The sequence below is a fragment of the Oryctolagus cuniculus genome, chromosome 2 (genome assembly GCF_051225735.1).
Source record: "Oryctolagus cuniculus isolate XC-2025 breed Fujian yellow rabbit chromosome 2, ASM5122573v1, whole genome shotgun sequence".
Classification (NCBI taxonomy): Eukaryota; Metazoa; Chordata; class Mammalia; order Lagomorpha; family Leporidae; genus Oryctolagus; species Oryctolagus cuniculus.
This window is the reverse complement of record NC_142868.1, coordinates 3,042,696-3,069,448: the sequence shown is the minus strand read 5'-3', so window position 1 is coordinate 3,069,448 and position 26,753 is coordinate 3,042,696. Positions and strand designations below refer to the sequence as shown.

General features: G+C 69.0%; 2 protein-coding genes across 4 annotated transcripts in view; one reads left to right on the top strand and one right to left on the bottom strand.

Annotated features, from left to right (window-relative positions):
- Nucleotides 1-26,753, top strand: part of SORCS2 (sortilin related VPS10 domain containing receptor 2) — a 218,855-nt gene that overhangs the window by 89,268 nt on the left and 102,834 nt on the right. The window lies entirely within an intron of this gene.
- Nucleotides 15,308-17,220, bottom strand: PSAPL1 (prosaposin like 1). The gene has a single exon (XM_002724154.6). It carries the CDS (start codon nucleotides 17,155-17,157, stop codon nucleotides 15,625-15,627), a length of 1,533 nt encoding a protein of 510 aa, XP_002724200.3. The 5' UTR covers nucleotides 17,158-17,220; the 3' UTR covers nucleotides 15,308-15,624.

Below are 26,753 nucleotides of genomic sequence, written 5' to 3'. Positions count from 1 at the left end.
ACGCAGCTGGGGACCCGCCCGCCCTCTGGGTGCTGTCTGTGGGGTGGGGGAGGGTGGTGGTTGCTGGCCAGCTGGGGGGCTTTGTCTCCTGCCCAGCCTGTGCGTGGGGGAGGGGCTGCTGCCATCCTGGCGGTTCCCTTGATGCTTTGTGCCTGGAGTCGGGTCCTTTGTTTGCTGCTGAAGGAGCACGTGTGGCCTCAGCTGGTGGCTCGGCGGTGCTCAGTGGCCCTCGGTACTGACGAGGCCAGGGTGGGGGGATGCAGGGGGATGTGGGTCGCCCCTGGGCCAGCGCCTCTGGCTTCCCCGGCCCCACGGGCCTGTGCCCCAGTTGGGTGGGCTCTGCGACCAGCGGGGGCCGCTCTGTGTCCAGGTGAGAGCAGACCTCGGGGCGAGGGGTGGTTCCGGGGGCTCACGGGCTCCTGTCTGGGGCCAGGCTGGCGCACCGGCCTCAGGGCCAGGGCCGCTGGGGCGGGCAGGCTGGGGGCTCCCTCGCCACCAGGGACCGTCCTGACGGGCGCCCTGGGCCACGGAGTAGCTGGCGGGAGTCTCCTCTCCTCTCCCAGCGAACGCAACTCCTCGGCTACCGCACCCGCCGGGGCTGTGCCTGCCAGGCGTCCAGGCCCGATCTCAGCCATGCAGGGTGCTTGGTGGCCCCGTGGTCACTTCTCTGGACACTTCTAGAACGCCCGTGTCCTCCCTCATCTCAAGTGTCATGTGCAGGGGCATGGCGGGGGTCCTTGCTGGCATGACCTGGACGTTCACCGCGGGGCTGCTGGGAGCAGTTCAAGGTCACAGGGGAGGGGGCGGGGTGGGGCAGGACCCAGACTCCAGGTTTCAGGAGCAGGCAGGGGGCCTGAGAGCTGCCCTGGGGGTGCTGCTGAGCGCCTCGGTCTCCTTATCTGTGAAATGGGCTGGAATGCTCTTGGTGGAGCGTGTCGGATGTGCGTGGACGAAATGCAGTTTTCTTTCTTCCGAATTGTCAGGTTGCTGTTCTCGGCGCTCCCTTCCCGCCCCCCCCCCCAACTCCCTCCGCCTCTCACCAGCTTCTCCCCCCGCCCTACCCTGCCCCCACACAATCCCCGCTCTCCCACGTCCCCGCCGCTGGCTCCTTCCCTCGCCGGGTTTGCAACACTGCTGGAGACCTCTCTCTGTCTCTCCTCCTCCTCTCTCTGATGCTGCCTTTCAAATAAATAAATACATGTTTAATGAAAGTAATAACATCAGAATAGGTTAAAAAAAAAAAAAGGCTGGGCCCACCTGTGGGGTGCAGTGGAGCAGAGACGAGCCCCGCCCTGCCCGAGTCGCTGTCCCCCACTGTGTCCACTCCCTGCTCTGTGTACCTGCTGTGTGCCACGTTTCACCTCCTGGGGGCGCTGTTGTCCCCGGCTGAAAGCACCTGGCCCAGGGCTGAGCTCTGCTCCCCCGGCCTGGTGGAAAGGCGGGCTCTGACCCTCAGATCCGGGGCACGGTCCGAGACTGCGCTCCGACCAGCTCCAGAGGGGACCGCGGGTGGCCGGTCTCAGGCCCTGCTGGTTCTGGGGTAGCCCCCGCACCCTCACGTCTCCTGTGTCAGTGTGGGGCCATCGTGAGCCGCCCCCGTGGTTCAGCTGCCCAGCCAGGCAGGGTCCACTGGGCAGCCCGCCTGACGTCTCACGGTGGGTCCCAGGTGGCCAGTGAGGCTCGGCTGCCCCGGAAGTGCCCGTGGAGGGGCCAGGTGAGCCTGGCGGCAGTGGTGGGTCCTCAGCAGAGGCCCTGCGGCTGCCTTGGAAACGCCCACCTCGGGGCTGGCGTCGGGCGCGGCAGGCTAGGCTGCCACCTGCGATGCCGGCATCCCTATCGGGCACAGGTTCGAGTCCCGGCTGCTCTGCTTCTGCTCCAGCCCCTTGCTGATGTGCCTGGGGAGCGGGTGATGGCTGCCCGCGGAGCTGACCTGCCAGGGGTTCCCGTCTCCTGCCTTCAGCCATTGCAGTCATCTGGGGAGTGAACCAGTGGGAGGTGCACGGTCCCTCTCTGTCTCAATGCCTTTCAAAGAAGTAAATCTTCAACAAACAAACAAACAAACAGGAAAGCAAGCCAAGCCCCCCGGGGGCTCCGGGGGAACTGTCGAGGGCCAGCTGCTGGCCGCTGCTCAGCCACGCCCGCCTCCTGGGGCTGCACGGAAGGCAGAGCCGGTCTGGGGAGGCCCGGGACTCTGCATTTCTGACAGGGGCCGGGCGCTGGGCAGGTTGCTGGCCCGGGCGCTGTACTTTGAGTGCCCAAGGTTGGTTAGGAGTGAGTTCACGGTCCGCCAGGGCACTTGCACACTCGCCCTATCCTCCCTGCAAAGACCTCGCGCCCCCTGGTGCCAACCCCACCTCCTGCCTCGGCTCCTCTCATCCTCCCCCGTCCTGCCCACGCCCAGCCCGGCCCCTGTGAGGGTCTGTGCGTGCTGCAGCCGCCCGCCGGGCGCACACGGGGCACCGGCCTCCACCCTTGGTGCGAGGCAGCCCCGGGCGCCTGCATCTCTGTCCCTGAGTGTCGGGCGGCTCCCTCACCACGGGAACACGCTCTGGCCGAGGACAGACACCTGCCAGGTCCACCGCGTTGCTCACTGGATGCCCGGAACCGAGCACAGATCTGGAGTAGGAGCTGCGTGTTGGGCCTCGGGTGGGTGGGTAGGTGGATGGGCAGACGGATAGATGATTGGGCGCATGGAGGGACGGATGGGTGGACGGGGGCGTGGACAGACAGATGCGTGGCTGGGAGGGGTATGGGCGTTTGCATGGATGGATGGATGATGGAGGGTGAACAGACTGGCAGCTGGAAGTGTGGAAGGAAGGACAGACAGGGAACGTGGTGTGCTTGGGGGGCCGTCCTAGGAGATGCTGCACAAGCCGGAGGCTCCGAGTTGGCCCGGGTGTGGGAGGCAGAGCATGAGGGCCTGGGAGCCGAGAGGAGGCTGGCCCTGCCCACCTCCCGTGCCCTGCCCACCTACCCACGCCCTGCCCACCTGCCTACCTGCCCACCTGCCCACCTGCCCAGGCCCTGCCCACCTGCCTACCTGCCTGTGCCCTGCCCACCTGCCACCTGCCTGTGCCCTGCCCACCTGCCCGCCTACCCGTGCCCTGCCCACCTGCCCGTGCCCTGCCCACCTGCCCGTGCCCTGCCCACGTGCCCACCTGCCCACCTGCCCAGGCCCTGCACACCTGCCTACCTGCCTGTGCCCTGCCCACCTGCCCAGGCCCTGCCCACCTGCCCGTGCCCTGCCCACCTGCCCACCTGCCCACCTGCCTACCTGCCCGTGCCCTGCCCACCTGCCCACCTACCCACGCCCTGCCCACCTGCCTGTGCCCTGCCCACCTGCCCACCTGCCCACCTGCCCGGGCCCTGCCCACCTGCCCACCTGCCCACGCCCTGCCCACCTGCCCACCTGCCCATGCCCTGCCCACCTGCCCACCTGCCCACCTGCCCAGGCCCTGCCCACCTGCCCACCTGCCTACCTGCCTGTGCCCTGCCCACCTGCCTACCTGCCTGGGCCCTGCCCACCTGCCCGCCTGCCCGGGCCCTGCCCACCTGCCTACCTGCCTGTGCCCTGCCGACCTGCCCGTGCCCTACCCACCTGCCCACCTACCCACCTGCCCAGGCCCTGCCCACTTGTCCGTACCCTGCCCACCTGCCCGGGCCCTGCCCACCTGCCCACCTGCCCAGGCCCTGCCCACTTGTCCGTACCCTGCCCACCTGCCTGTGCCCTGCCCACCTGCCCGGGCCCTGCCCACCTGCCCACCTGCCCAGGCCCTGCCCACTTGTCCGTACCCTGCCCACCTGCCTGTGCCCTGCCCACCTGCCCACCTGCCCGGGCCCTGCCTCTCTGCAGTGGAGACACGTGATCAGTGTGGACCGTGGCTGGTGAGCAGGGTGGGGTGAGCCAGTGGCGTATAGGGCGCCAGGTGTCACAGAGCCTCGTCCCCTGAGGGTCCCTTGGAGAAGCCTGCCGTGGGGCCGGCGGCGGGCATGGCGGGTTCGGCTGCCCCCTGCAATGCCGGCATCCCCCTGCGATGCCGGCATCCCCTGTGGGAGCACAGGGTCACCCTTGCCTGCTGTGTGGCCGTAAGCCAGGCTGGGATTCCCACCCCTCCTGTGCAAGTCCACCCTGTAAGGGTCCCACAGACCCAGCTCTCCCGTCTGCCACCCCCTCCCCACCGCCGGCTGGGTCTGTGGTTGGTGTGAGTCCCCCCTCCCCCTTTAAAGCACAATTTAAGAAATAGAACAACGTTGTTGATGGACGGCTGTCTCTGTGGCGGGGCTGGCCTCGGGGTGCCGGGGAGGTGCCTCGTGGCCTCTGCAGGCTGCGTCGGGGCCTGGTGCGGTGCCGGCGGCTTCCCTGGGCAGCGCGGCCCCGGCTGAGCCCCACGTTCCCCGCCGTGGGGTTTGCGCTGCCCCCTCCGCTGGGTACAGCGTGAGCCGGGTCGGGGAGCCGCTCAGCTCCGCCTCCTCTGAGATGCTGTGGGAAACGGGGCGCCCTGGAGGCGGCCGGTCCCACGTCCTGTCCACGGGCGTCTACAGCCCCGGTCCTGCCTGAGACTCCCCGCGGTTGCTGCGCTGAAGCGGGTGTGAGCGAGACGGGCGTGCGGAGGTTTTGTCTCGCGCCTCCTGACTCCTGGTGAGTGGGACCGTGTTCTGTACTCGCCGGCCGCGCGGGCTCCTCCGGTGATGCCCGGTGCCATTGCTTTCTGTCATCTGTGTGACTATTTCTTGATCCCCGCCGCTTCGTGGTGACCAGCCCACGTCCGCCCCGGGGCCCGGTGTTAAGTGTCCTCCTGCCGTGTGCCTGCGGCGTCCTCGGTGGCTCTGGTCCCTGCCTGGCCGATGTCTCGCAGTGCGGTGGTTATGGCACAGAGCTGGATTCCGTGTGCTTGGTGGCACACCCTGCCAGGGAGGGCCTCCCATGGGAGTGGTGGCGTCGGCCCCTGCAGGTGCAGGCTGTGGGCGTGGCTCTGGCCTTGGGTGTCTCCCCTGAGCCCTGGCTGACAGGCGCAGGATGGAGACCAAGGACATGCCCCCCTTGTGTGTTACACATGCTCAGGTACCACGCTGGCCACGCGAGCGTGGACGACAGCTGCTGCCCGTGTGGCCTTTGCCACATTTGCGTTCCTGAGTGTGGTTTGATTTTGTGTTCGGCTGAGCGGCTCCTGGGCCTGGCGCTCCTGGAGCCCACCCGGGGGTGCTGGTGGAGGGATCTGAGACGCGTCAGAGCTCCCGTTCTCCGGGACACCAGACCCACTCGGTGTTCCCGTGGCACCTGTCACCGCCTGTCTGTCGGCATGGGGGGATGGGCACCACGGGGAGGAGTGCAAGTCAAGGACCTGCCTCTGCACTGGGGCCCCGGGTGCTCACTGGTGCAAGGGAGGCCCGGGTGACGTCCGAGCCGCTGGACTGTCCTAGGTGAGGGGGCGGAGCCATGGCAGAGGCCTCGCCAGCCCGCGGGCAGCCCTCGGGGCTCCGGCAGATCTCTCTGTGGCCCCGGATGTCAGGACCCATGAAGAGCTGTTGTGTAGTGGACTCCGGTCAGTGGGCGGAGCTGGAGTCCGTGGCCACGGATGTCCCACAGGGAACTGAAGGAGGTGACACGCTTTGCCTTTCGGCCCCCAGGAAAGGGGGGGACCTCAGAGGCCACGGCCAGGGCTCCCCCACTCATCCTCGTGTCCAGGCTGCCGTGGCGCCCGCACGCTACTCCCCTTGCTGGCCACTGCCCCGGGGCTCCTCTGTAATGAGCTGGGGACGTGGGGGCCGACTGCAGGCACAGATCCCAAGGGCGCAGCCCTCGTGGCTTTGGGTCACCGCGGCCGGCGCCGGGGCCCCAGCTCACGGGCAGCTGCGGTCTCTCCCCGCGTCTGCTGTGGCGTCACCATGGAGATCGGGTTTGGTTTAAGGAAGACGTGGGGGAGGGCTTTTGGGGTTCGCATCCGTTCGATCCGTGATTCACGGTGGATCTGCAGTGTGAGGGGGTCGGCCTCTGGGAGCAGAGTCGGGGGGCTGGGAGCTGAGGGTCTGATGAGGCCCCCCGCCCCCCGCCCAGGCTCTGGTTTCATCTGGACTTCAGTGCACCCACTCAGGGACCCCTTCACCCGCAGCTCCCCGCTGTCTGCCAGCGACCCTCCCCCCGCCTGGATGCCCTCCCTAACTCCCCCCCGCCTGTCTCTGTCTCCCATCTGCCCACCCGACAGCCACCCCCGTCCAGCCTTAGTTCTCCCTCCCTTCCCACTTTTGCTCCTCTCTCCCATCTGCCTATTGGCCACTCACCCGCCCATCATCCTTCTACCCGCCCATCCGCCATCTTCAGACCAGCTCCGGGCTGGAGTAGCTACAGTAATTGATGCCTGGGACTCCGAGTCTTATCAGGGACACAGATGAGGAAGCAGCCGTGACCACGGCATGGAGTCCATGTGGGATGAGGCTGGGAGGCACAGGGAAGCACTACATGGGGTGGGGTAGTCCGGGCAGCCTGCCTGGAGGAAGTTGGGCCCGCGCCCATGCTGCGCCTTCCCTGCTGTTCCCGCCGCAGCCCAGCCCGCCGTCCCTGCCGGGCTCCGTCAGATCTGTGTGGCAGGTGCCCTGTGTGTTCCTGGGCTGCTGAACGGAAGTGCTGCCACCTCGGGAGGCGCCGGCTGGGCTGGACACCTGCCCTGGGTCCCCGCGGTGTCCCGTGGCGCTGCCCTGTTGTCCGCACTCCCTCACCTGCGCCCGCCCCTTCCTGCGGCCAGCGTGGCTGTGCTCTGGGCCGGGACAGCACGTGCAGGAGCAGAAGTGAGAGGCCCTCATTCCTCCAGGGCCCGGCGGCCTCTGGCCCGGGCGGGGTCTCCCGGCTGCGATGATGACTGTGTCCATGCTGGGTTTCCCAGGCCCTGTGATGCTTTGCTGAGACCAGGAGACAGATACCTGTGTGTGTGTGTGGGGGGGGGGGTGCTGTGGATGCCGGGCCGAGGCCCCATGTGAACCCCTTCCTGCCGGGACCCCGTGCCCACCTCTGCTCAGGGGGCCTCCCAGGTCCCCCACAGCCTGCGCTGCCCAACGGCAGGCGGCGCCCCTGCTTCCCTGGAACCGGCATCTCCTCCTGCACCTGCTGGAAGCTCTGGGTCCCCGTGTCCCTGGGGCCTGGCGCTGAATCAGAATCCAGGAGTCTCCGTGGTCTCGGCACTGCGTGAGCCATGGCCCCCGTCCACCGAGGGCCTGGACGTAGGGGTGCAGGTTCCTCCCCGGAAACCCCACCCTCGGAGGACGCCTTGTCCGAGAGATGACGGAGTTCACGGCCGTCATAGGGGTTTTGGGAACCGCGAGACAAATGAGGCATGGAAACAGCGCCCTGTGCTCGCGACCCCTGAGTTCAAGGCTGCAGATGGCTGGGACGAATGTGCCTCTCGGTCTTGTTCAGACACAAATGCAGACACGTTCTGTACGCGCTGATCCTGGCGGAATGAAGCAGTAAACGTCTCGAGGCTTCTCTCTCTTTCACAAGCACGACTTCTTTATATTTCTTTAAAGATGTATTTGATGGAGTTATAGAGAGAGACGGGGAGAGAGAGAGGTCGTCCATCTGCTGGGTCACTCCCCAGATGGCCACAATGGCCAGGGCTGGGTCAGGCCGAAGCCAGGAGCTTCATCAGGTCTCCCACGTGGGTGCAGGGGCCCAAGCACTTGGGCCGTCTTCCGCTGTGCATCAGTAGGGAACCAGATCGGAAGTGGAGCAGCCAGGACACGAACTGGCACCGGTGTGGGAGGCCGGCCCTGCAGGCGGCGGCTTTACCCACCACGTAGGGCGCAGTGCTGGCCCCGGGCACTCGTTTTTAACGATGTTATTTTTATTTCTTTGAAAGGCAGAGTCCCTGTCGCTGGTCCACCCCCAGTGGCCGGGCCAGCCGGGCTCCCCTGCTGTGGGAAGGAGGGCAGAGAGCCGAGGTCCTGGGAGCTCAGACAATGCCTGAGCGAGGCGCAGGCTCGTTATGGGAAAGCGCACTTCTCACGGAGGATCAGAGCGCGCGGCAGGGGGCGAGGGGCACAGGCTCATTACAGGAGCAGCGGGGCCCAGGATCAGAGCGCGGCGGGGGGCGCAGGCTCCAAGGCCCGGAGCCCTGGGTTTTCAGGAGCTGGTCTGGGTGAGGGGCTCGTGGCGTGGTCCTGACGTCGCCTGGTGTGCAGGCCGTCTGGCTGCCGGCAGATCTATCAGTGGCATCTAAGGGAGAGGGTTCTAAGGTCGCGGTCTCCTTCCAGCTGCCCCAATTAGCCCCTCCCTGCCTCCTGCCTCAAGGTGGCGGATAACGGAGGCCAGGAACAGAGGAGCAGGAGGGAGTTTCAGGTCGCTTTTCTGGGCTTCCCCAGTTAACCCTTAGCTGTCTCCTGCCGCACTCCCACGGGGTGCAGGGGCCCTCACTCGGGCCGTCCTCACCGCCTTCCCGGTGCATCAGCGGGGACTCCGGCCGGCACTCGGCCTTGCAGGCGGCTGAGTGGCTGCACCACACCACCAGCCCGACAGGCACTGGTGGTGTTTTGTTTGTTTTCTAAGACTTTATTTATTTGAGAGGCAGGGTTATAGACAGAGAGGTCTTCCATCGCCGGTTCACTCCCCAGATGGCCGCGGTGTCTGGAGCTGAGCCGATTCAGAGCCATAGGAGCTTCCTCCGGGTCTCCCGCGCAGGTGCAGGGGCCCGGGCACTTGGGCGGTCCTCCCCTGCTTTCCCCACAGCGCTATTTCAGCAGTCGTGCCGTACTTAACCCGAAGCCGGTGTGGGTGCCTAACCAAGTCCTCGCTTTCAGACATCAGCCCGCTGTTTGCAGCGACAGAGACCTGCCACTGTGTGGGGGTGCGAGAGCCCGCGCCTCTGGCCGGTTCTCAGGAGACTGGGCGTGGCTCTCCCGCATGTCTGATGACGGGCAGGGGTGGGGGCGGTGTCTCCAGGCCCTGGGTGACGCTGGCCAGGGGAGGGTTGAAGCCCCGCAGGCAGCAAGGTGGGCTCAGACCCCGCCTCCTTCCCCTGCGGCTGCGTTTCTGTCTGTCCGGCTTGGCGGAGGCTGCAGGAGGCCAGGCAGGGTGTGCTCGCTTCTCCGTCCGTGTACAGCGGCTGCAGGGAGGGCCCTGGTCAGGCCGGGCCAGTTCCAGGTGTTTGCCAGGGTGCAGGGGGTGTGCTCCGTGTGTGCAGTGAGGCCCGGGCCTCACAGGAGGGGCTCTGAGGCACGAGCAGGAGCTCACTGGGCAGACGGGCAGACGGGCAGACGGGCAGACGGGCAGTGGTGCCGGGGCTGGACGCCGCCCAGGTTCGGGGACTCCGTGGGACACAGCCAGGCTGGCGCACGGGGCCCGGCAGAGTTCCGGTGCTGCCGTGCACAGCTTGGCAGGGGTGAGGTGGGAATCGCAGCGGGCCTCGCTGGGCTGGCATCAAGGTGTCGCTGCCCGGGCTGTGCTCTCTCTGGGGGGTGGGGGGCAGGGGGCAGGGGGTGTGTGTGGTGCTGTCTCTGCAGCTGCCGGGGTGGAGCGTAGCCAGCCTCCTGCTCTCCCCCTCCCCCAACTTCCACGCAGCGGCGACCCCTCCCTGACCCTGCTCTGACCTCCATCCCCTCCCTGACCCCGCTCTGACCTCCGTCCCCTCCCTGACCCCGCTCTGACCTCCGTCCCCTCCCTGACCCTGCTCTGACCTCCGTCCCCTCCCTGACCCCGCTCTGACCTCCGTCCCCTCCCTGACCCTGCTCTGACCTCCCTGACCTCTGTCCCCTCCCTGACCCCGCTCTTCTGCACCTCTGTCTCTGGCCGCAGCCGGGGCCGCTCCTGCTGTCCAGGAGTGATGTCCTGGCCCCGGGCTGCCTCCCATCTCCTCGCCCGTCCATCTCACCTGCGAAGTGTCAGGTGGACGAACTCTGGGCCCCGCACGTGCACCTGTGCTGCTGGGCACGCCGGGCTGTGGCGGCCAAGGATGACGGCCAGCAGCGGCCGCCTGGCTGCACACGGAGCTCTGAGACAGGTTCACGGGCAACCGTGTTCCATAGGCGTTCCCTGGGCGTCCCCTCTGTGCCAGGCAGCTTTTCATGTTTTCAGAGTAGCTGGGAAGGAGATACCGACCCTGACGAGGAGGAGGGGGCTGCTGGGACCCCCATCTGTGGGGAGGGTCTTGCTGAAGAGGGCGTCTGGGCCCTGCAAAGGAGGGGCTGTCTGAATGGGGCATCGAAGGTCGGATAGGAGTTTGCTAGGCAGGTGAGCCCAGCTCAGGGCATTCCAGACTCGGTGCAAACACAGGCCTGGGCAGCCTTGCATGGGAGGGGCCCTGAGACCCCTGGAGCCCCAGGCAGGACGAGGATGGCAGGAGATGTGTGATTCCTAGGGGCTGGGGCCCTCACGAAGCAGGAGAGAGGCCTGGACTGTCTCCCCGGGCTCACGGGGAGTTGGGTGCAGGTGTTAAGTCAGCTGCTCCTGGGTTCAAGCAGGCGCTGGGCTCAGCATTTGGGGGAGGGGGTGGCGGGGAGGAAGGCGCAGGGCTTCGGGGGGCGGTGTTGAGGCTGACTGGAGGCCGGAGGCCGCATCTGGGAGGACCCTTCCCCCTGCTCGCCCTCTGGGACGCGTTGAGTGGGAAGTCCTGTCCCTGGGAGGGGCTGGGGCGGGACCCAGTGTTGTGTGCCTTCTCCCCATGCGTATCCTACACACACACACACACACACACACTCACACTCACAGATGTCCAGGGATAGACACAGAGACAGAGACACACAGATGTCCAGGGATGGACACAGAGACAGAGACACAGGAGCAGACACACACACAGAGACGCACGGGGCAGACACACAGACAGATACACAGAGACACACAGACACACAGGAGCAGACATGCAGGGACACACAGAGACACGGGGCAGGCACACAGAGGCACAGACACACAGAGGCACAGCCCTCCCAGCCCCCACCCCGCCCTGCCTGCAGCCCGGCCTCCTGCGCTCAGCTTGGCAGTTGCCTGGCCCCGAGATGGACTGCGTTTTGCTAGAACTCCGGTGGGCGGCCTCTGAGAGGGTCTTTGTCCTCTGCTGTGTGAGTCCCGCCCGAGGTGCTCTGAAGGGCAGAGCCTCACAGCTGTGCGCAGGCGAGGGACCCCGCCCGGGCCTGGGTCCTGGCTGGCTGCTGGCCGCCCGTGCTGTGAACCCCCCCGCCCCGTCCCATCTGCCCTCCATGCTGGGGCCCCAGAGAGCAGGACAGCGCGCCGGGGGTGTTCCTGGGCCCCTCCAGGCAGCAAGGTCTGGGGCGCGGGCGGAGGTGGCGGTTGAGCACTCGCGGGTGCCCAGCGTGGCCGCTCCGGCTGCACCTGGGTCTGGAATGTTCTAGGACTACAGGGAGGGTAGCGGGAAGGACAAGCCTCAGTGTGGTGTCCGTGGCGCGCTCCCTCAGGGCCTTGGGGGAGGGAAGAGCGAGTCCTGGCGTGGCTGGGCTTGGGGCCCTGGGGTCGATGCCGGCCGCACCAGCCCGTGCCCTGGGTGGCCCCTGAAATGTGCTCAAGCCCGGGTCTGGCCTCGGCCGCATGGCGGGGCCCCAGGAAGACGGCCGCGCCTCTCTGGGCCACAGGGATTTGCAAAGAGGAGACGAGGGTCGAGGGTCGGGGCACCTGGCTTCTGGCCCCCACCCGGCTCCACTCCGGGGCTTCAGCAGGGACCCAGGGCTCCGGGCTGGGCTGAGCATCCGCGGGGTGGAGACGCTGCCAGCGAGGGTCCCGGGCGCGCTCGCCAGGGGTCCTAATGCGCTGCCCCGTCCAGCCACCCCCGTGGGCACCAGGATGCTGCCGCCCAGCCCTGGCCCTGGCCGGCCCGTGGGGCTGCCCTCGTTGGCGCAGCAGCTGGGGAGGCTCCCGTGGCCTCTGCGTCAGCACTCAGCTCGTGGGCCGGGGCCGACGTGGGCTCCGTGGGTTCCCCTGCCGCTGAGGCCCAGGTCTGATGAGAAACTGCTAAGGACTCCTGGGAGGAGGTCGCCCGCCACGGCCCCCCCGCAGTCCCCGTGTGTCTGGAGAGGGAGATTTGCAAAGCGGGACAAAGCCGGTGTGTAAGGGGCCGTCAGCCAGGACAGACAGGCCCGTGTCTGCTGGGAGCCCATGACCTTGAAAGCCCCTCATCTGCTCTGTGTGCCCCTGGCTGGCCCTGCCTGTGATGGCCCGAGGACACGGAGCCCAGCGCCACGGAGCGGTGGAGCCGGGACTTGAACTCGGACCACTCTGTCTGGAGTGGAGGGTGCAGGGTTCAGGAGCTCAGCTGCTCTCTGGCTCCGACCTCTCCTGGCTGTGTGGCCTTGGGGAAGTTGCTTCACCTCTCTGGTCCCCATGGCCACTCTGCAGGGTGAAGCAGGAGCCCTGGACCTGTGGCAGCCGTGGTCTCAGCTGTGCTCAGGTAGGCGCACAGGAAGTCTTCCGGGCTGGCCTCCCCTCGTCAGGAGCCAAGCAAGGAGGAGGGAAGGCTGTGGGCGCATCTTCCCGGCCGCGCTGCCCTGGCCGGGGCTCCCCGACTCCTGCTGAGCTCGCCGCCCTTCCAGACCGAGACAGCCCTGAGTCTGCAAAGCCTTGCCTCCCGCCCCCCCAAAGAAAACCCCCAAAGAGTGCCGCTGGGCACAGGGCACCTGGCTCGGGACTCCTCCCACTCCCAGGAGTCCCTGCAGCCGGAGAGAGCCGCACCCTCCCAGCCTCCTACCGATGTCCGGCTGCCTCAGCACCCAGCCCTGCCCTGTGATGGCATCGGAGGGATGCCGGGAATGCCTCGGACAGGAGATGGCCCCGCCCACTCAGGGCGGCCCCAGGGGAAGCCCCCGGCCCTTCCCACACAGTGCCACTCCTCCCCGCACCCACGCTGTCTTTGCTGGGAGGGGTCTCTTCTGCCGGGTGGGGCCGGCCGCTGCTGGCCCAGTCCCCCTCCCCCCCCCCCCCGTGAGCAGCCGCTGAGTCCGTCTGCGTGGCCTTTCGAGGCCCCAGTGGCGGCTGTGTCACCTCCAGTGGCCCCCTCCTCGCTCCTCCCACCATTGGCCCCCGGGCTGCCGTCCCACACGGACACCTACTCTGTGTCTGCGGTGTCTGTCCCAGGCCTGGGGCCAGTGTGGGCTGCCACAGGCGGAAGGGGCGAGCAGGCCCCGCCCCAGGCCCCCTGGCTCTGATTCCACGTGGGGAGAGCCAAGGGCCAGGTGGGGTCTTTGGGCCTGGGGTGGGGGGCGGGCGGGGCACAGCCAGGCGTGCTGTGCCAGCCAGGACGTGGGGCGCTCTTGGTCTGGGTGTGTGCGAGCAGCTGGCGCCAGGCCTGGGATGGGGGCTGTGGGGACCCCAGTGTGGGAGCTCTGCGTGGGGAAGGGGGTGAGCTCAGGGCCTAGGGGGCGGGAATGGTGGAGGACCCGCCTGCCGTGGCCGGGGACATCCTGGGACTTGTCACACAGTGTCAGCAGGCGTCCCGCAGGCCCAGGGTGGGGACCCTGTGGACAGAGCCGCTGGAGAGGGTGGGTGGTCCGGGGGTGAGAGGAGGCAGCTGTGCGTGTTTTTGAGAATCTCACCTGGAGCCGTACGCCCACGCCGGCCACAGCCGAGTTTTGAGGGAGCCCCACGGGAGCCCCCCGAGAATGAAAGTGTGCAGACGCGGTCTGGAGGCTCTGTTTTATGACGCGCGCACAGTGAGGTGCTCTGGGGACCCTGGCGGCCTCCCGAGGTGGGTGGGGCTGGTCCCAGCAGCTCCCTGGAGGCAGGTGCTGTGGTCCCATTCCACAGATGAGAAGGCTGAGGCTCCGGCAGGGACTCACTCGCTGCCGCATGGCTCTCGTCAGCCCCGCCTCCTGTGCGGACCCCTCTGTGCTGGCCGTCCCCAGGGCTCCACCTGGCACCCCTCCCTCCTCACTTGCCCCCACTTCCCATCCGCTCAGCTCCAGGGCATGGAGAGCCTGGGCGGTGGGAGGGGGTCCCCGCGGTGGGAGAGGTCCCCGTGGTGGGAGGGGGTCCTGGGTGGTGGGAGGGGTCCCCACACTGGGAGGGGGTCCTGGGCGGTAGGAGGGGTCCCCATGGTGGGAGGGGGTCCTGGGCGGTGGGGGGGGGGTCCCCGTGGTGGGAGGTGTCCCCGCAGTGGGAGGGGGTCCTGGGCGGTGGGAGGGGGTCCTGGGCAGTGGGAGGGGTCCCCGCGGTGGGAAGGGTCCCCGTGGTGGGAGGGGGTCCTGGGCGGTGGGAGGGGTTCCCGCGGTGGGAGGGGGTCCTGGGTGGTGGGAGGGGTCCCCATGGTGGGAGGGGTCCTGGGCGGTGGGAGGGGTCCCCGCGGTGGGAGGGGTCCCCATGGTGGGAGGGGTCCTGGGCGGTGGGAAGGGTCCCCGCGGTGGGAAGGGTCCCCGCGGTGGGAGGGGGTCCTGGGCGGTGGGAGGGGTTCCCGCGGTGGGAGGGGGTCCTGGGTGGTGGGAGGGGTCCCCATGGTGGGAGGGGTCCTGGGCGGTGGGAGGGGTCCCCGCGGTGGGAGGGGTCCCCGCGGTGGGAGGGGTCCCCGCGGTGGGAGGGAGTCCTGGGCGGTGGGAGGGGTCCCCGCGGTGGGAGGGGGTCCTGGGTGGTGGGAGGGGTCCCCATGGTGGGAGGGGTCCCCGCGGTGGGAGGGGTCCTGGGCGGTGGGAGGGGTCCCCGCGGTGGGAGGGGTCCTGGGCGGTGGGAGGGGTCCCCGCGGTGGGAGGGGTCCCCGCGGTGGGAGGGGTCCTGGGTGGTGGGAGGGGTCCCCGTGGTGGGAGGGGTCCCCGTGGTGGGAGGGGTCCCCGCGGTGGGCCGGGTCCCCATGGTGGGAGGGGGTCCTGGGTGGTGGGAGGGGTCCCCGTGGTGGGAGGGGTCCCCGCGGTGGGAAGGGTCCCCGCGGTGGGAGGGGTCCCCGCGGTGGGAGGGGTCCTGGGTGGTGGGAGGGGTCCCCATGGTGGGAGGGGTCCTGGGCGGTGGGAGGGGTCCCCGCGGTGGGAAGGGTCCCCGCGGTGGGAGGGGTCCCCGTGGTGGGAGGGGTCCCCGCGGTGGGAGGGGTCCTGGGCGGTGGGAGGGGTCCCCATAGTGGGAGGGGGGTCCTGGGTGGTGGGAGGGGTCCCCATAGTGGGAGGGGGTCCTGGGCGGTGGGAGGGGTCCCCGCGGTGGGAGGGGTCCCCATGATGGGAGGGGTCCTGGGCGGTGGGAGGGGTCCCCGCGGTGGGCCGAGACGGCCCAGGACTGCTCCACAGAAAAGTCGGGAGGTGCCCTCGTCTCAGTGCACGGGGGGGGGGGGGGAGGCTGTGGTCTGCGTGAGCAGTGGGGGCTGGGGCTGGGGTGGGGTGAGCCCCCGCCCCGCCCCGCCCCGCCCCGCCCCGCCCCGCCCCAGGCTGTGGACAGGAAGGCTCCTCTCTGCCTGGCCCGTTCCCGCTCACCCTGCCCCATCCCTGCCTGGCTCCAGCTGGGGGCGCTCTCCAGCAGGTGGCGCAAGAATGCGGAGCCCGGTGTCAGAGGGGTGGTGTGGCTGGGGCGTGGGGGTGGGGCACGTGACATAGGTGAGCAGGGCCCTGGAAGACCCCACGGAGGGCAGCTCTGCCCCTCCCAGCCTCCCTCCCTCCCTCCTCGGAGCCTCAGTTTCTCATCTGTGAAACGGGCGCGGGGACGGCACCCACCTCGTCGGGTCCCCGTCACGGGCGCTTTCCCGCGTAGGCGGCCGCCTGCTGCCACACGAGGCGCTGGCAGTGCTGCGTGGCGCCGCACATCTCGGCGGCCTCCAGGCTCCCGCACCAGAAGCTGGGGCCCAGGACGCACTGGTCGGTGCCCAGCAGCACCGGGGCCCGGGGGCCGTGGCAGGCCCCCAGCTTGCTGCACACGGTCACGGGGTCCATCATCTCCCTGAGGCTCTGGATGACGATGGGTTGGTACTGGGTGACGAAGCGGGTGCACTGCAGCTTGTAGGGCAGCGGCAGGATGCTGCAGCCGCCCTTGAAGGCGTTCAGGATGTCCCTCCTGGTGCTGTAGCGCTCCAGGTTCTGGGAGGACACACCCAGCAGCCGCCTGCAGCTGCCGCAGAAGCTGCCCTGGGTCTCCTCGCCCGGCGACGGCGGCAGCGGCTCCCCGTGGGTGGCCCGGGCGCGCCTCCGCCTGTTGCACAGCCGGATGGCCGTGCACACCCTCTCTGGGGAGACCTGGGCCACCAGCTGCACCAAGGAGGGGCTGTAGGTGTCCACGAAGGAGACGCACTGCTGGACCATGGAGGTGGGCATCATGGCGCACACTCGCTCCAGGGCGTGGTCGATGAGGTCCTCCGTGCGGTTGGACAGCAGCCACCGGTCCAGCTCCTGGACCACGTCCAGGCACACCTCGCAGGTCAGGCCGGCCTTCATCTGCACCTCGCTCTTCTTCCCCGGCAGCACCAGCTCCAGGGAGGGGTCCCGGCCGGCCGGCGGGGGCTGCTCGCAGAAGCCCCCCTTGCCGCAGATGTCCCGGGGCGAGAGGAGTCTCAGGCTGCGCTCGGCGGGGACGGACACCTGGCGGAGGTAGTTGTCACACAGCAGCCCCAGGCCGGGCCCCAGGGACTCGCACTGTTTGCCGGTGTCCACCTCTGCCAGCGACACGTTGGCTTGGAGAGCGTCCTGCAGCCGGGCGACCAGCCGGACGCAGTCTCGGCACACGGCGCCCTCCGGCACCGGTGGGGGGTGGAAGCTGAGGGCCCCGTTGGCCAGGAAAGGAGCCGCCACCTGGGCTGCGTCCTCCTGGGAGAGAGGCCCCGGGGCGGCCAGGTGCCTCTGCAGCGGCTCACAGAGGGCGAGCGCCGTGCACACCCGTGCCGGGGCGGCGTCCGGGCCTCCGCCCAGCAGGCTCAGGACGGCGGGGCTGTGGGCCGCCACCGTCCGCTTGCACCTGGCTGAAGACTCCTGGCTGCGGAGCCACTCGCAGGTCTTCGTCATGGCAGCCAGGCTGTCTGCCCCTGTGGCCTCGGGGTTCAGCCCATCAGCCGTGGCGGCCGCCACGGCCCGGCACACGTCGCAGGGCAGGGACCTGGCGGTGGGCTGGCTCCAGACGGTGCTTCGGCAGTGCCCGATGGCCCCGCAGCTCGCTGCCACCTGCAGGTCCCGGCACCACTCCGCGGAGCCCCGGGCGCACAGCTGGGGCCCCGCCATGGGGCTGGCCGTGCCGGCCCCCAGCAGGCCGGGCAGGAGAAGCAGCGCACACAGCATGGCTGCCCAGGGTCCCGGCGGCTTGGCTCCAGTGCCCCCGGCAGCCCGGCTATGCTGTAAACTTGGCTGTTCTGCCTGGTTCCAGCAGGCGCAGCAGGGAGCCCCGCCCCTGGCTCCACCTGCAGCCCCACTGACACCCCGCCCCCCTGGGGGGCCCCTGTGGCCCTCCCCGCCCTCGCTTCCTTGTCCTCTCTTGCTGGGTGAAGTCCTACCCGGTTTTCAGAGCCTGGCTTATATCTGGGTGAAGTTCAGCTCCCAGCTTGGGAAGCCCTCCTGGGCTCCTGTCTGTGTCCCCGGCTCCCCGTGGGCTGCAGGGGTTTCTGGGCTACGCTCCCCATCACTCCCTGCCAGTCCCAGGAGGGTTCTGGGAGGCACGGGGGAGGGGGCAGCCCCTCCTTTAGCTGCCGGAGTCGTCGTGAGCACAGACCTGAACCTGGGGCTTTCCGGCTTGGCCCCACGCCGCGTGCCCGGCTGGGACCAGAGGGGACCCTGGGTGCGCTGGCTGTGCCTTGCGGGGGAGTGGGCCCCTGGCAGCGGCAGGGGCTGGTGGGAGTGCTGCCTGCCTGTCAGGTTCCCCGGCCCCGCCAGTTTCTCCATTGGGCAACTCCCATCAAAGCCGAGCGTGGGCTGGTCCCGAGTGGGCGGGCACCACGCGTGTGTCGAAAGAACACGTATACAGGAGGCTTTGTTCCGTTCCTGTGTCGTTGGTTGTTTTTCCCCTCTTCTTTCGTTTATAAATTGGTGGTTAGGCAAGAGAGTGCTGGGCCGGCACAGGCAGGCGTCTCGGGCTAAATGCCGTGCATGCTGGGGGGGCCTGAGTCGGCCTCGCCTCCACCTGCTGCTGCCGGGCGGGGCGGCCCCACGGGCTTCCTGGGCTCCCTGGGGTCCCTGCGTGCCTGGGAGGGCGTGAGCCGTAGGCAGGGCCGTGCCCGGCCGGTCCCGGGATGCCTCTGTGGGCGTTACGGGAATGCGTGGTCAGCTATGTGGCCAGGCACCTGGGTTTCTGGCCTGCTGGGGCGGGGAGGGAATTTGGACGCAGGGGTTTCTGCCCTCTTTGGATGACGTCCAGGGACTTGGGTCCGTGGGGCCTGGTCGGGGGACAGCGTGGGGCCTGGGTGCTCCCAGGTGGCAGCAGGGCGGCTCCCGGTTTCCGCAGGAAGGCGGGGCTGAGGACAGGCGCCCGGATCTGGATCTGGCTCAGGCAGGCGCTGGCTGGGTCCCTCCCACGCGCTCCTCACCTGCTGCCCATCACACCCACGCACCTCCCACGTGGACGCCCTGAGCGAACAGGAGATCCTGCCCGTCTGGTGGTGGGAACCCGGCCAGCCAGCGCCCCGCCCCTCGTCCTCCTGCTGGTCCTCGCGGTCCAGCCCCGGGCTCGTTTCTGTGGAGCTGTCCTCCCCGTCTTTCCGTCCTGGGGCCATGCGCGGTGCCCCGTGTTCCTAGTCTGTGCCGCCACGCGTGGGGTTGTGGAGCCGGCAGGCTGTTCCTAGGCACGGCTTCCTCCTGTGGCTGGGACCCGCCGGGGAGCGAGGGCCCCAGGATTTGCTCATCTCATCCACCCCTGCTGGGCGCGCATGGAGGAGCAGAGCCGCCAGGCGTGGCGTGCGTGGGGAGCCAGAGTGGCCGTGCCGTCCCCGCTCCCCTCGTCTGGTTTTGGGGGTAGGGCGTTTTCTCTGTGGGCCCCAGGTGACCCCGTCAGGGGAGCGCGGATCTCAGCAGGTGTGGGGGAGGGAGGGCTCGGTCGCACAAGGTGGCCTGCACTGTGGATGCCAGACTCACTCCCCGGGTGCCCCGTGCCTCCAACCCCGCGGCTGCACATGGCGGGGTCCCCGCCCCCTGCTCACGCCGGGCGATTCGCGGGAACGGCTCCTGGAGCCTGCGTCTCCAGTTTCTGATCAGTGGCACCGCCCCGAGTTTGCAGAGCGCTCCCCATCCCCGTGAAAGGCCCGGCCCTGCCCTGTTTGCTTCCTGGGGTCGTGCCCAGCCCCTCGTCCTCCTGTCTGCCCCAGTCTGCGTCCGCCTCCCCGCCTTCCCGTCTCCTTCTCAGAAGAAAGACTGAGAGTTTGTAGTTCATTTATTATGAATTAAGAATCCTGTACTTTTAATCGCGTTTAGTAACACCTGGGCCTGCATGGGCCTGCCTGCCCCTAACAACACACCGGAGGCCAGGCCTTAGCAAGAGGGCTCTAAGTTCAGGCCCTGGCCAGGGCCCCGCAGCTGTGTCAAATGCCCTGGGGAGCTGAGATAGAGCAGGACAGGAAGCTGGGGGCGTGGGGCGGGGCCAGTGACCACCAGCCACAGGCCCCGCCTCTTAAAGGACCCATCACCCCCCCACTGAGGACTAGCTCCCAGCACGGGAGCCCTTGGCGGCTGCTCAGGCCGTCTCAGACCTGACGGCGTGTGCACACCCACAGCCACATCTCTGCACGTGGACGGGAGCGTGGCCGATGGTTCCAGCACAACGCCCGGCGTCCCCCGCGCGGTTTCTGCAAGGCGTCTGCCCGGGAAATGGCCATCGGCTCCAAGTGCCCTTAATGCATTTCCTCGCTTGCCGAACCCTAAAACCAACCCTAAAACTGTCCGTGAGACGCTGTCCCCGGCCCTGTGGAACGGTAAGGCCGCCGGCCGTGGTTCTGTATCTCTCTCTCCTGCTGGGTGACATTTGCAGGGAGCTAAGTGCCGGCATCCCAGGGCGGGGTTCTGCGGGAGCAGGCATGGTCCCCCCCACCCCCCGTGGGTGACTGTCCCTGCCCTTGCACCTTCCCCGTTCCTGTACCGTGAGCGCACCTGGCCATCTGGATCTAGGGCAGGGGCGTGGCCACAGACAAGGTGTTCATCCACCTGGGTGGCTTCCCGGGGGTTGCTCCACCCTGCGGCTCCCAGCGTTCCTGGTGGTGGGGCGTGGCAGGCAGAGGGTGCGCTCAGGTGGGGGTGGGCCATCTCAGGCGGCTGCCATGGGCGCTGTCGCCCAGCAGGGCCGCCGGTGCCGGGTGCTCCACGTGCCTTCACGGCATGATGTTGTCGACAGTCACCCACCATTCTGGGTCCGACAAGGGCCAGCACTTGCCCTAGTTTTGTTTTACACGAATTCCAGTCGTTGAGGAATGTCCCGCGGAAGCGATTGGCGGTCTTTTCCCCGAGTAAGCTGAGGCTGGCCACAGTGGAGTTATGGGGCGGCCGGGCCGCTCTGCTGGCGGGAGCAGGGAGGAGGGTGCCTTGGCCTGGCTGCTGGGCGAGGCGGGGCCGGGGAGCTCTCGCTGCCAAGCCACCAGGTGCGTGGGAGGGGAGGCGCTGCTCCCTGCGGACGCTGCCGCTTGCCCGCCGACCGTGGGATGCCGGCCCCAGCCCAGGGGCTTGCCCGGCATGTTCCGGAAGGGCCCAGAGGGTCCTTTCACATCCCCTCCCCTCGTCCGTCATGCCCGCTGTGCTGCCTGTTCCCCCTCCTCGCTCCTCCTGGGATGACGCCCCTGCCCCTCCCCCAGGGCCCCCCATCACCTCCTGTGTGGCTGGGGGCTGAGGTGGGATTTGCTCAGGGGCTCATTTCCGGGAAGAGCGGGTGCTGGGCCGGGGACGCCCACCCACACGGGAGCCAGCGTGACGTGGCCGCTCTCAGGCCAAGTGGGAAGTGAGTTCTGGGGATGAGACGGGTGGGGGTGGAGGCAAGGAGGGAGGCAGGTGCTCCCTCGGCACCTTGGCGCCGCCGGGGGCACGGGCACGGCTGCACGTTGTCTTCCATGCAGCACGAGGCTGAAGCCCAGAGCCCAGGCCTGCTCAGGGAGGCACTTGCTGCTTCTGGACGGGGGAGCTGGGGTTTGTCCAGTGCGGCCCGCGGCAGGCCTGAGGATGCCCAAGTCGGGGCGTAGTGGGGTCCCAGTCCAGGGCTTTCTCCTGGGAGCTTGGGGCAGCCGGGCGGGAGCCCAAGCCCTCCCTGAACCAGCAGGTGTGGGTGCCCGGCTGAGGCAGCGATGCTGGGCAGGCACACAGAGGCTGTGGGCTTCCGGCTCCCGTGAAGGGAACGTGGCGTCTCTCGAGCCTGGGGAGACGTCGCCCCAGACCTCCTGCCATCTCCCCTCCTGCGGGCAAGTGGCAAGCTCAGGGGCCGGGGCCCCCAGCAGCCGAGCCCCACAGGGGCCCAGGGCCCAGTCTGGCCAACACGAGCGGAGGATGTGGGAGGCTCAGCCGCCAGCTGGGGGCCTCGCAGCTGCGCGCTCATTCCCACGCTCTTTGCAGGCAGGGGTCTTGGGCCGAGCGCCAGCAGGGCTGTGTTCTCTGCTCGCGCCGGCCGGGGCTCCTGCACCTGTGTGGCCACCGTCCCGGGCCAGCCGTGGCTCGGGGCTGCGTCCCTCCCGGCTCAGCCTCTGTCTTTCTGGGGCCGCATTTTCTCCGTCTGCTTCTCCCGGCAAGGGCGCCGGGCGCTGGATTCGGGGTCCACTCTAATTGGGGGTGACCTCATCGTAACCGATTCCTTCTGTGGAGACTGGGTTTCCAGGTGAGCTCACCCAAGGTTTGGCACTCGCAAGTGTGTACTGGGCAGGGGGCATAACTCGACCCACAGCAGATGCATTCTGGGGGTTATGACCTTGGCCTGGTGCCCGCTGTGGTGCAGATCCTGGGGAGCCTGGGCTGGGGGACTCCTGTGGTGGAGCGCCTGGGCTCGGGCCAGCACCCCAGGGGCTCGGAGCACCTGTGAGACTCAGCTGTCTGTGGACCTGCCGCTCCCCAGGGCCACGCGGACCTGAGAGGCCGGGAGGAGAGAGGTGCTGTCGCTCAGTGCTCCCGGCGTGTGAGAAGTCGGCCCAGGGTTCCCAGTGCTGCATGGCTGAACTGTCAGGGACGAGAGGGAGGCCAGGAGCAGGCTGATTCAGGACCCAGCAGTCCTGGGGCGACACAGATGCCTCCGGTTCCAACGGCGCTCATCCCAGCCCCGCAGTGAGCAGGGGGTTGGGGGCAGCGAGGACGATGGGGTTTGTGGAGGTCGGGCAGGTCCCTGGGTTGGTTCCTATCTCCATCTTGGCACCCATTGGATGGAAGCTTCCTGTCCGGCACAGGTCCCGTGGCGCTGGGCATGGCTGCTGCATGGGTCCTCAGGTGACAGGTAGAGTCGGCTGTCCCGGCCCCCGGGGTGGGGAGCGACTGCGATGGGGGCCGTGGGCCTCGTCCTGTGCGGGTGGAGGAGCGGAGCTGATCCTAAGCGCTGGGGGCTGCACCTCACTTGTTTCGCTTCTTTTCCCTACCTGGGTCCGGTCCGGCATTGTCCCGGAGCCCCTGTGATGGGCTGGGGCTCAGAGTTAATGAGACAGTCCCGGGACCCCCAGAGCTCACCTCCCAGGGGAGGGGCAGACACACCGAGCGTTAGAATGGCGTGGAGGGAAGGGGTGAGCGAGTCGGCCGTGGGGTGGCAGGGCCCGGGCAGGCCTCAGCGACTCAGCAGTGTTGGAGCAAAGACGCGGGGGGAGCCAGGTGGGTGTCTGGGAGTGCGCGTGGCAGAGCAAGGCAGGCCCAGGCCAAGGTCCTGGGGCAGGCAGGCGTGGGACGGGGCGGGGCGCAGCCGGCTTGAGTGGAGAGGAGGGGGGCTGGAGGGAGCTGAGGTCGGAAGCCACAGGGGAGGAGGTGGCCGCAGGGATCCGGGTGAGGCGAGTGAGGGGTGGCTGTTGGGCACCGCATCTGACCAGAGTCTGAGCCGGTGGTGCGTGTGAGTGGAGCACCCCGGGGGCTGCGGCCTGAGCAGGTGGGAAGCCTGGAGGCGGGGACCTGGGCAGGAGGACCTGTCGGGCTGCTCTGTGACAGGCGGGGGAGGGGGATGGCCCAATCCAGGGCGTGGCTCAGAGGGGGCGTGGCCAGGGCCCTGGGTGCTGAGGGAAACAGGGCACGGGGGAGCCCAGGCTCCTGTCAGCGCCGCCGCCTCAGGGCTGGGGAGGAGAACCAGACCCTCCAGACCCTCAGGTGCAGGCGAGAGGCTGGGGACGGCCTGGGAGTTCCCCGGGGGACAGGTGTCTGGCTCAGCAGGGGGCTCGGGCCCCGGTAGAAGTGTGGGAGTCACACCCTCCCCTGGTATTTGAGGGTCAGAGGTTGGAGATGCCTTGGCGAAAATGGCAGGGAGGAGCCTCGGGAGCGTGGGCAGAGGGGCTGGGGGCAGCGGGGCTGGGGGCTCCCGGGGCTGGGGGCAGAGGGGCTGGGGGCTCCTGGGGCTGGGGGCAGCGGGGCTGGGGTCAGTGGGGCTGGGGGCTCCCGGGGCTGGGGGCAGAGGGGCTGGGGGCTCCTGGGGCTGGGGCTCCCAGGGCTGGGGGCAGCAGGGCTGTGGGCTCCCGGGGCTGGGGGCAGCGGGGCTGGGGGCTGCCGGGCTCAGAGCTCCCGGGCTCCGAGCCGGGTGTGCAGGGTGTGCCCACTGGAGCTCCAGGCCCGGGCTGCCACTGGAGAGCGCGGCAGGTGAGCTGACGCTGGGGTTGGCTGGGGACCCGGATGTGGGGCAGGCAGCATGGAGCCCAGCAGGGAGTCCCCATGGAGGAGGGGCCGGGGAGAGGCGCTCGGGAGCCGGCTCCGCTCTGGAGGCGGAGGGGGAGGGCTGGCGCTGGCGTGGAGGGAGCGGTCCTGAAGCTGCCTCTGAGGTGGGTCGTATGGGGTGGGCTGGTGCTAGGCCAGCGCTAGGGTGGGCCAGTGCCCGGCCCTTTCACCAGGGCCATGGCCGACCCCGCTACTCCTGAGTGTGGACAGGCAGGCCCTCCTCCCTCCCCCTCCTCCACCCTGGGCTCTGACAGCCCCCGGGCCTGGCTCCAGGTCCTCACTGTGCTCTTCCATAGAGGGGGCGTCTGTGGAGGCCCAGGCCACGTGGTGGGGCGGGGGGGCCCAGTACCCTAGCAGCCCTTGGCCTCACGAGCTCCGGGGTTCCTGCTGAGCCCTGGCTCTCCCACCTGCACCACTGCGCACTCAGCTGAGACCTCGCTCGCCCCTGGTCTCTCGGGGTGGGGGCTCTCAGGAGGCTGCACTCCTCCTCCCGGGGTGGGGGCTCTCAGGCTGCACCCCTCCTCCCGGGGTGGGGGCTCTCAGGAGGCTGCACTCCTCCTCCCGGGGTGGGGGCTCTCAGGCTGCACCCCTCCTCCCGGGGTGGGGGCTCTCAGGAGGCTGCACTCCTCCTCCCGGGGTGGGGACTCTCAGGCTGCACCCCTCCTCCCGGGGTGGGGGCTCTCAGGAGGCTGCACCCCTCCTCCCGGGGTGGGGGCTCTCAGGAGGCTGCACCCCTCCTCTCGGGGTGGGGGCTCTCAGGAGGCTGCACTCCTCCTCCCGGGGTGGGGACTCTCAGGCTGCACCCCTCCTCCCGGGGTGGGGGCTCTCAGGAGGCTGCACCCCTCCTCCCGGGGTGGGGGCTCTCAGGAGGCTGCACCCCTCCTCCCGGGGTGGGGGCTCTCAGGAGGCTGCACCCCTCCTCCCGGGCTGGGGGCTCTCAGGAGGCTGCACCCCTCCTCCCGGGGTGGGGGCTCTCAGGAGGCATGTGGGCGGGGCTGGTTTCCCCAGGCCTCTCTCCCCACGGCTGGAGCGGCCGTCCCTCTGTGGGCGACGGGTCCTCGTCAGAGCCGGGGGGCGGGGCACACCCCACAGCCGCGTGTGGCCTCACTCGGCTTTCACGGCCCGGCCGGCCAGCCTGTGCCTGCCCCAGCGGGCTCACTGATGCTGTGGAGTGAGTGAGTGAATGAATGAATGGGTTTATGCAAATGAGGTGCTGAGGTGCCCCCTGGGCGCCTGGGGAAATCCCTGGGGCGCCAGGGAGCCGCCTCTCACATCAGGTGCGCTGCTGAATTGCTTTGTGTGCGTGTCTCCCACATTCCGTTTCCTGCCCAGGATGGGGTGTGTGTGTGGGCGTGTGTGCGTGTGCATGTGTGTGTGTGTGCGTGCACACACACCTGCCTGCCTGGAGGAGGGGCACTTCCTCTAGGGCCAGAGGCACTGGTAAGAGGCTTCGAGGCATTGCGGGGCGGGGCAGGGGGTGCCGGGGAGACCCCCACGCACCCCCCTGTGGCCTCTGTGACCGGCAGCTCTGGGTCCATCCGGCACAGGAAGGGGTTTTAGGAGCAGGCACTTGGCTGTTTGCCCCAGGAGCAGCAGACGCAGGCCCCGGCTGTGCTGGGCACCCTTGGTCCCCGGGGACCGCCCTGCACTTGCTCCCGTGGCCTCGTCCTGCTCCAACCTCCTATTTGTGAGCTGTTGGCCTGGCAACTGTGTGCCCCCAGGCTGTGGGGAGGGGAGTGGGAGGGGGCGGGGTGGAGGGCGCACCTGGGGGCCTAGGTCTCCCGCTCCTGGGGACACAGGCAGGGGCCTCTCCATCCACCCTGCTCCTGGGTGTCCCAGACCTCTCCGGGGCCAGCCTGCGGCAGGCACACAGCAGGTGTGTGGCGAATGACTGACGGGCTGCGTCATGCACAGTAGGTCTGCAGGGACCTCGCTTCCCGAGTGCTGGCCGTGTGTCCCGTGAGTCCCAGCCTCCGTGCTGGGGGCCTTTGTCTTGAAAGGACATGAGCAGGCCTGAGGCAGAGGCTGGGACGGCAGTGCCCCAGCCCCGAGTGGCTGCTGCCCGGGGAGCAGTGACTTCCAGTGCACACCGCGAGCCGGCAGTTGTGGCCGCCGGAGATGGCAGCTCAGTCCTGTGGCCGCACGGGGAGGGGGCGGGGCAGGGGTGGACACGGTCGGCTGTGTGCTGGGCCTCTGGAGAGAGGCCGACCAGGCTGCACCCCTGGGACCACCCAGACCGCCAGCCCCCAGAGGCTGCAGGCTCCCAGACCAAGCTGGTGCTGGCCGGGGTCGGTGTCTGCCTGCGTTGCTCGGTGCTGGTCCCTGGGACGGAGTCCCTGAGGTGGCCCCCTCCTCCAGAGAACACAGCTCAGCTTTGACCATGCCGGGGGTGCACCGTGGCCGGCAGCGGCAAGAGGCAGGGGCACGGGTGTCTGTGTCCGCGTCCCGGGCTCTGCCCTCATGACCCCACCCGGCTACATCAGCACCCGGAGCCCCCAGCTCTGAGAACCATCGTGGCGTGATGGTTCCACCCTCTTCGGGCCATGAACGTGGTCTTGGGGACTCAGCGCCCGAGTGTGGGGGCGGATGTTGAGGCCTTGGTGGTCCGCGGGGTCCCTGGGGTGCCCTGGCGGGGCTGTGCTTCTGAGAGCTCCAGGGAGGGGAGCTGGTTCCGGGGAGCGGGAGGAGGGGAAGCTGGGAGGGGAGAGGGAGAAGGAGAGGGAGAGGGATAGGTCCCCAGGGTCCCCGAGGCGTGGCTGCCTGTGTGAGGAGCAGCACTGACTCCTACAGGCACTGGGGGGGGGGGGCGTGAGCAGCAGGGCTGTCCCGGGGAGGGCTGTCTGCAGCGGCGTGGGGGCGGGGCCAGGCAGGTTCCTGCAGAGCCCGGGCCTGGGGCAGCTGGTCGGAGCCGCTCCCCTTCCTCCCTGCCCCCTCCCCCGCCCCGCCCTCGCTGCCCACGGTGCCCCCGGTGCCCCCGGGTGCTGTGTTTGGGACAGAGCTCTGGCTACCTAAACCTGGGGGGCACTCGGCCAGCATGAGGCCCACGTAACGTGGCGCCACTGCCACCGACTCGCTCATCAGCTGCGCCCTGG

Coding starts and splice junctions, on each gene's coding strand:
- PSAPL1 (XM_002724154.6), bottom strand. CDS start 17,157: ATGCTGTGTGCGCTGCTTCTCCTGCCCGGCCTGCTGGGGGCCGGCACG.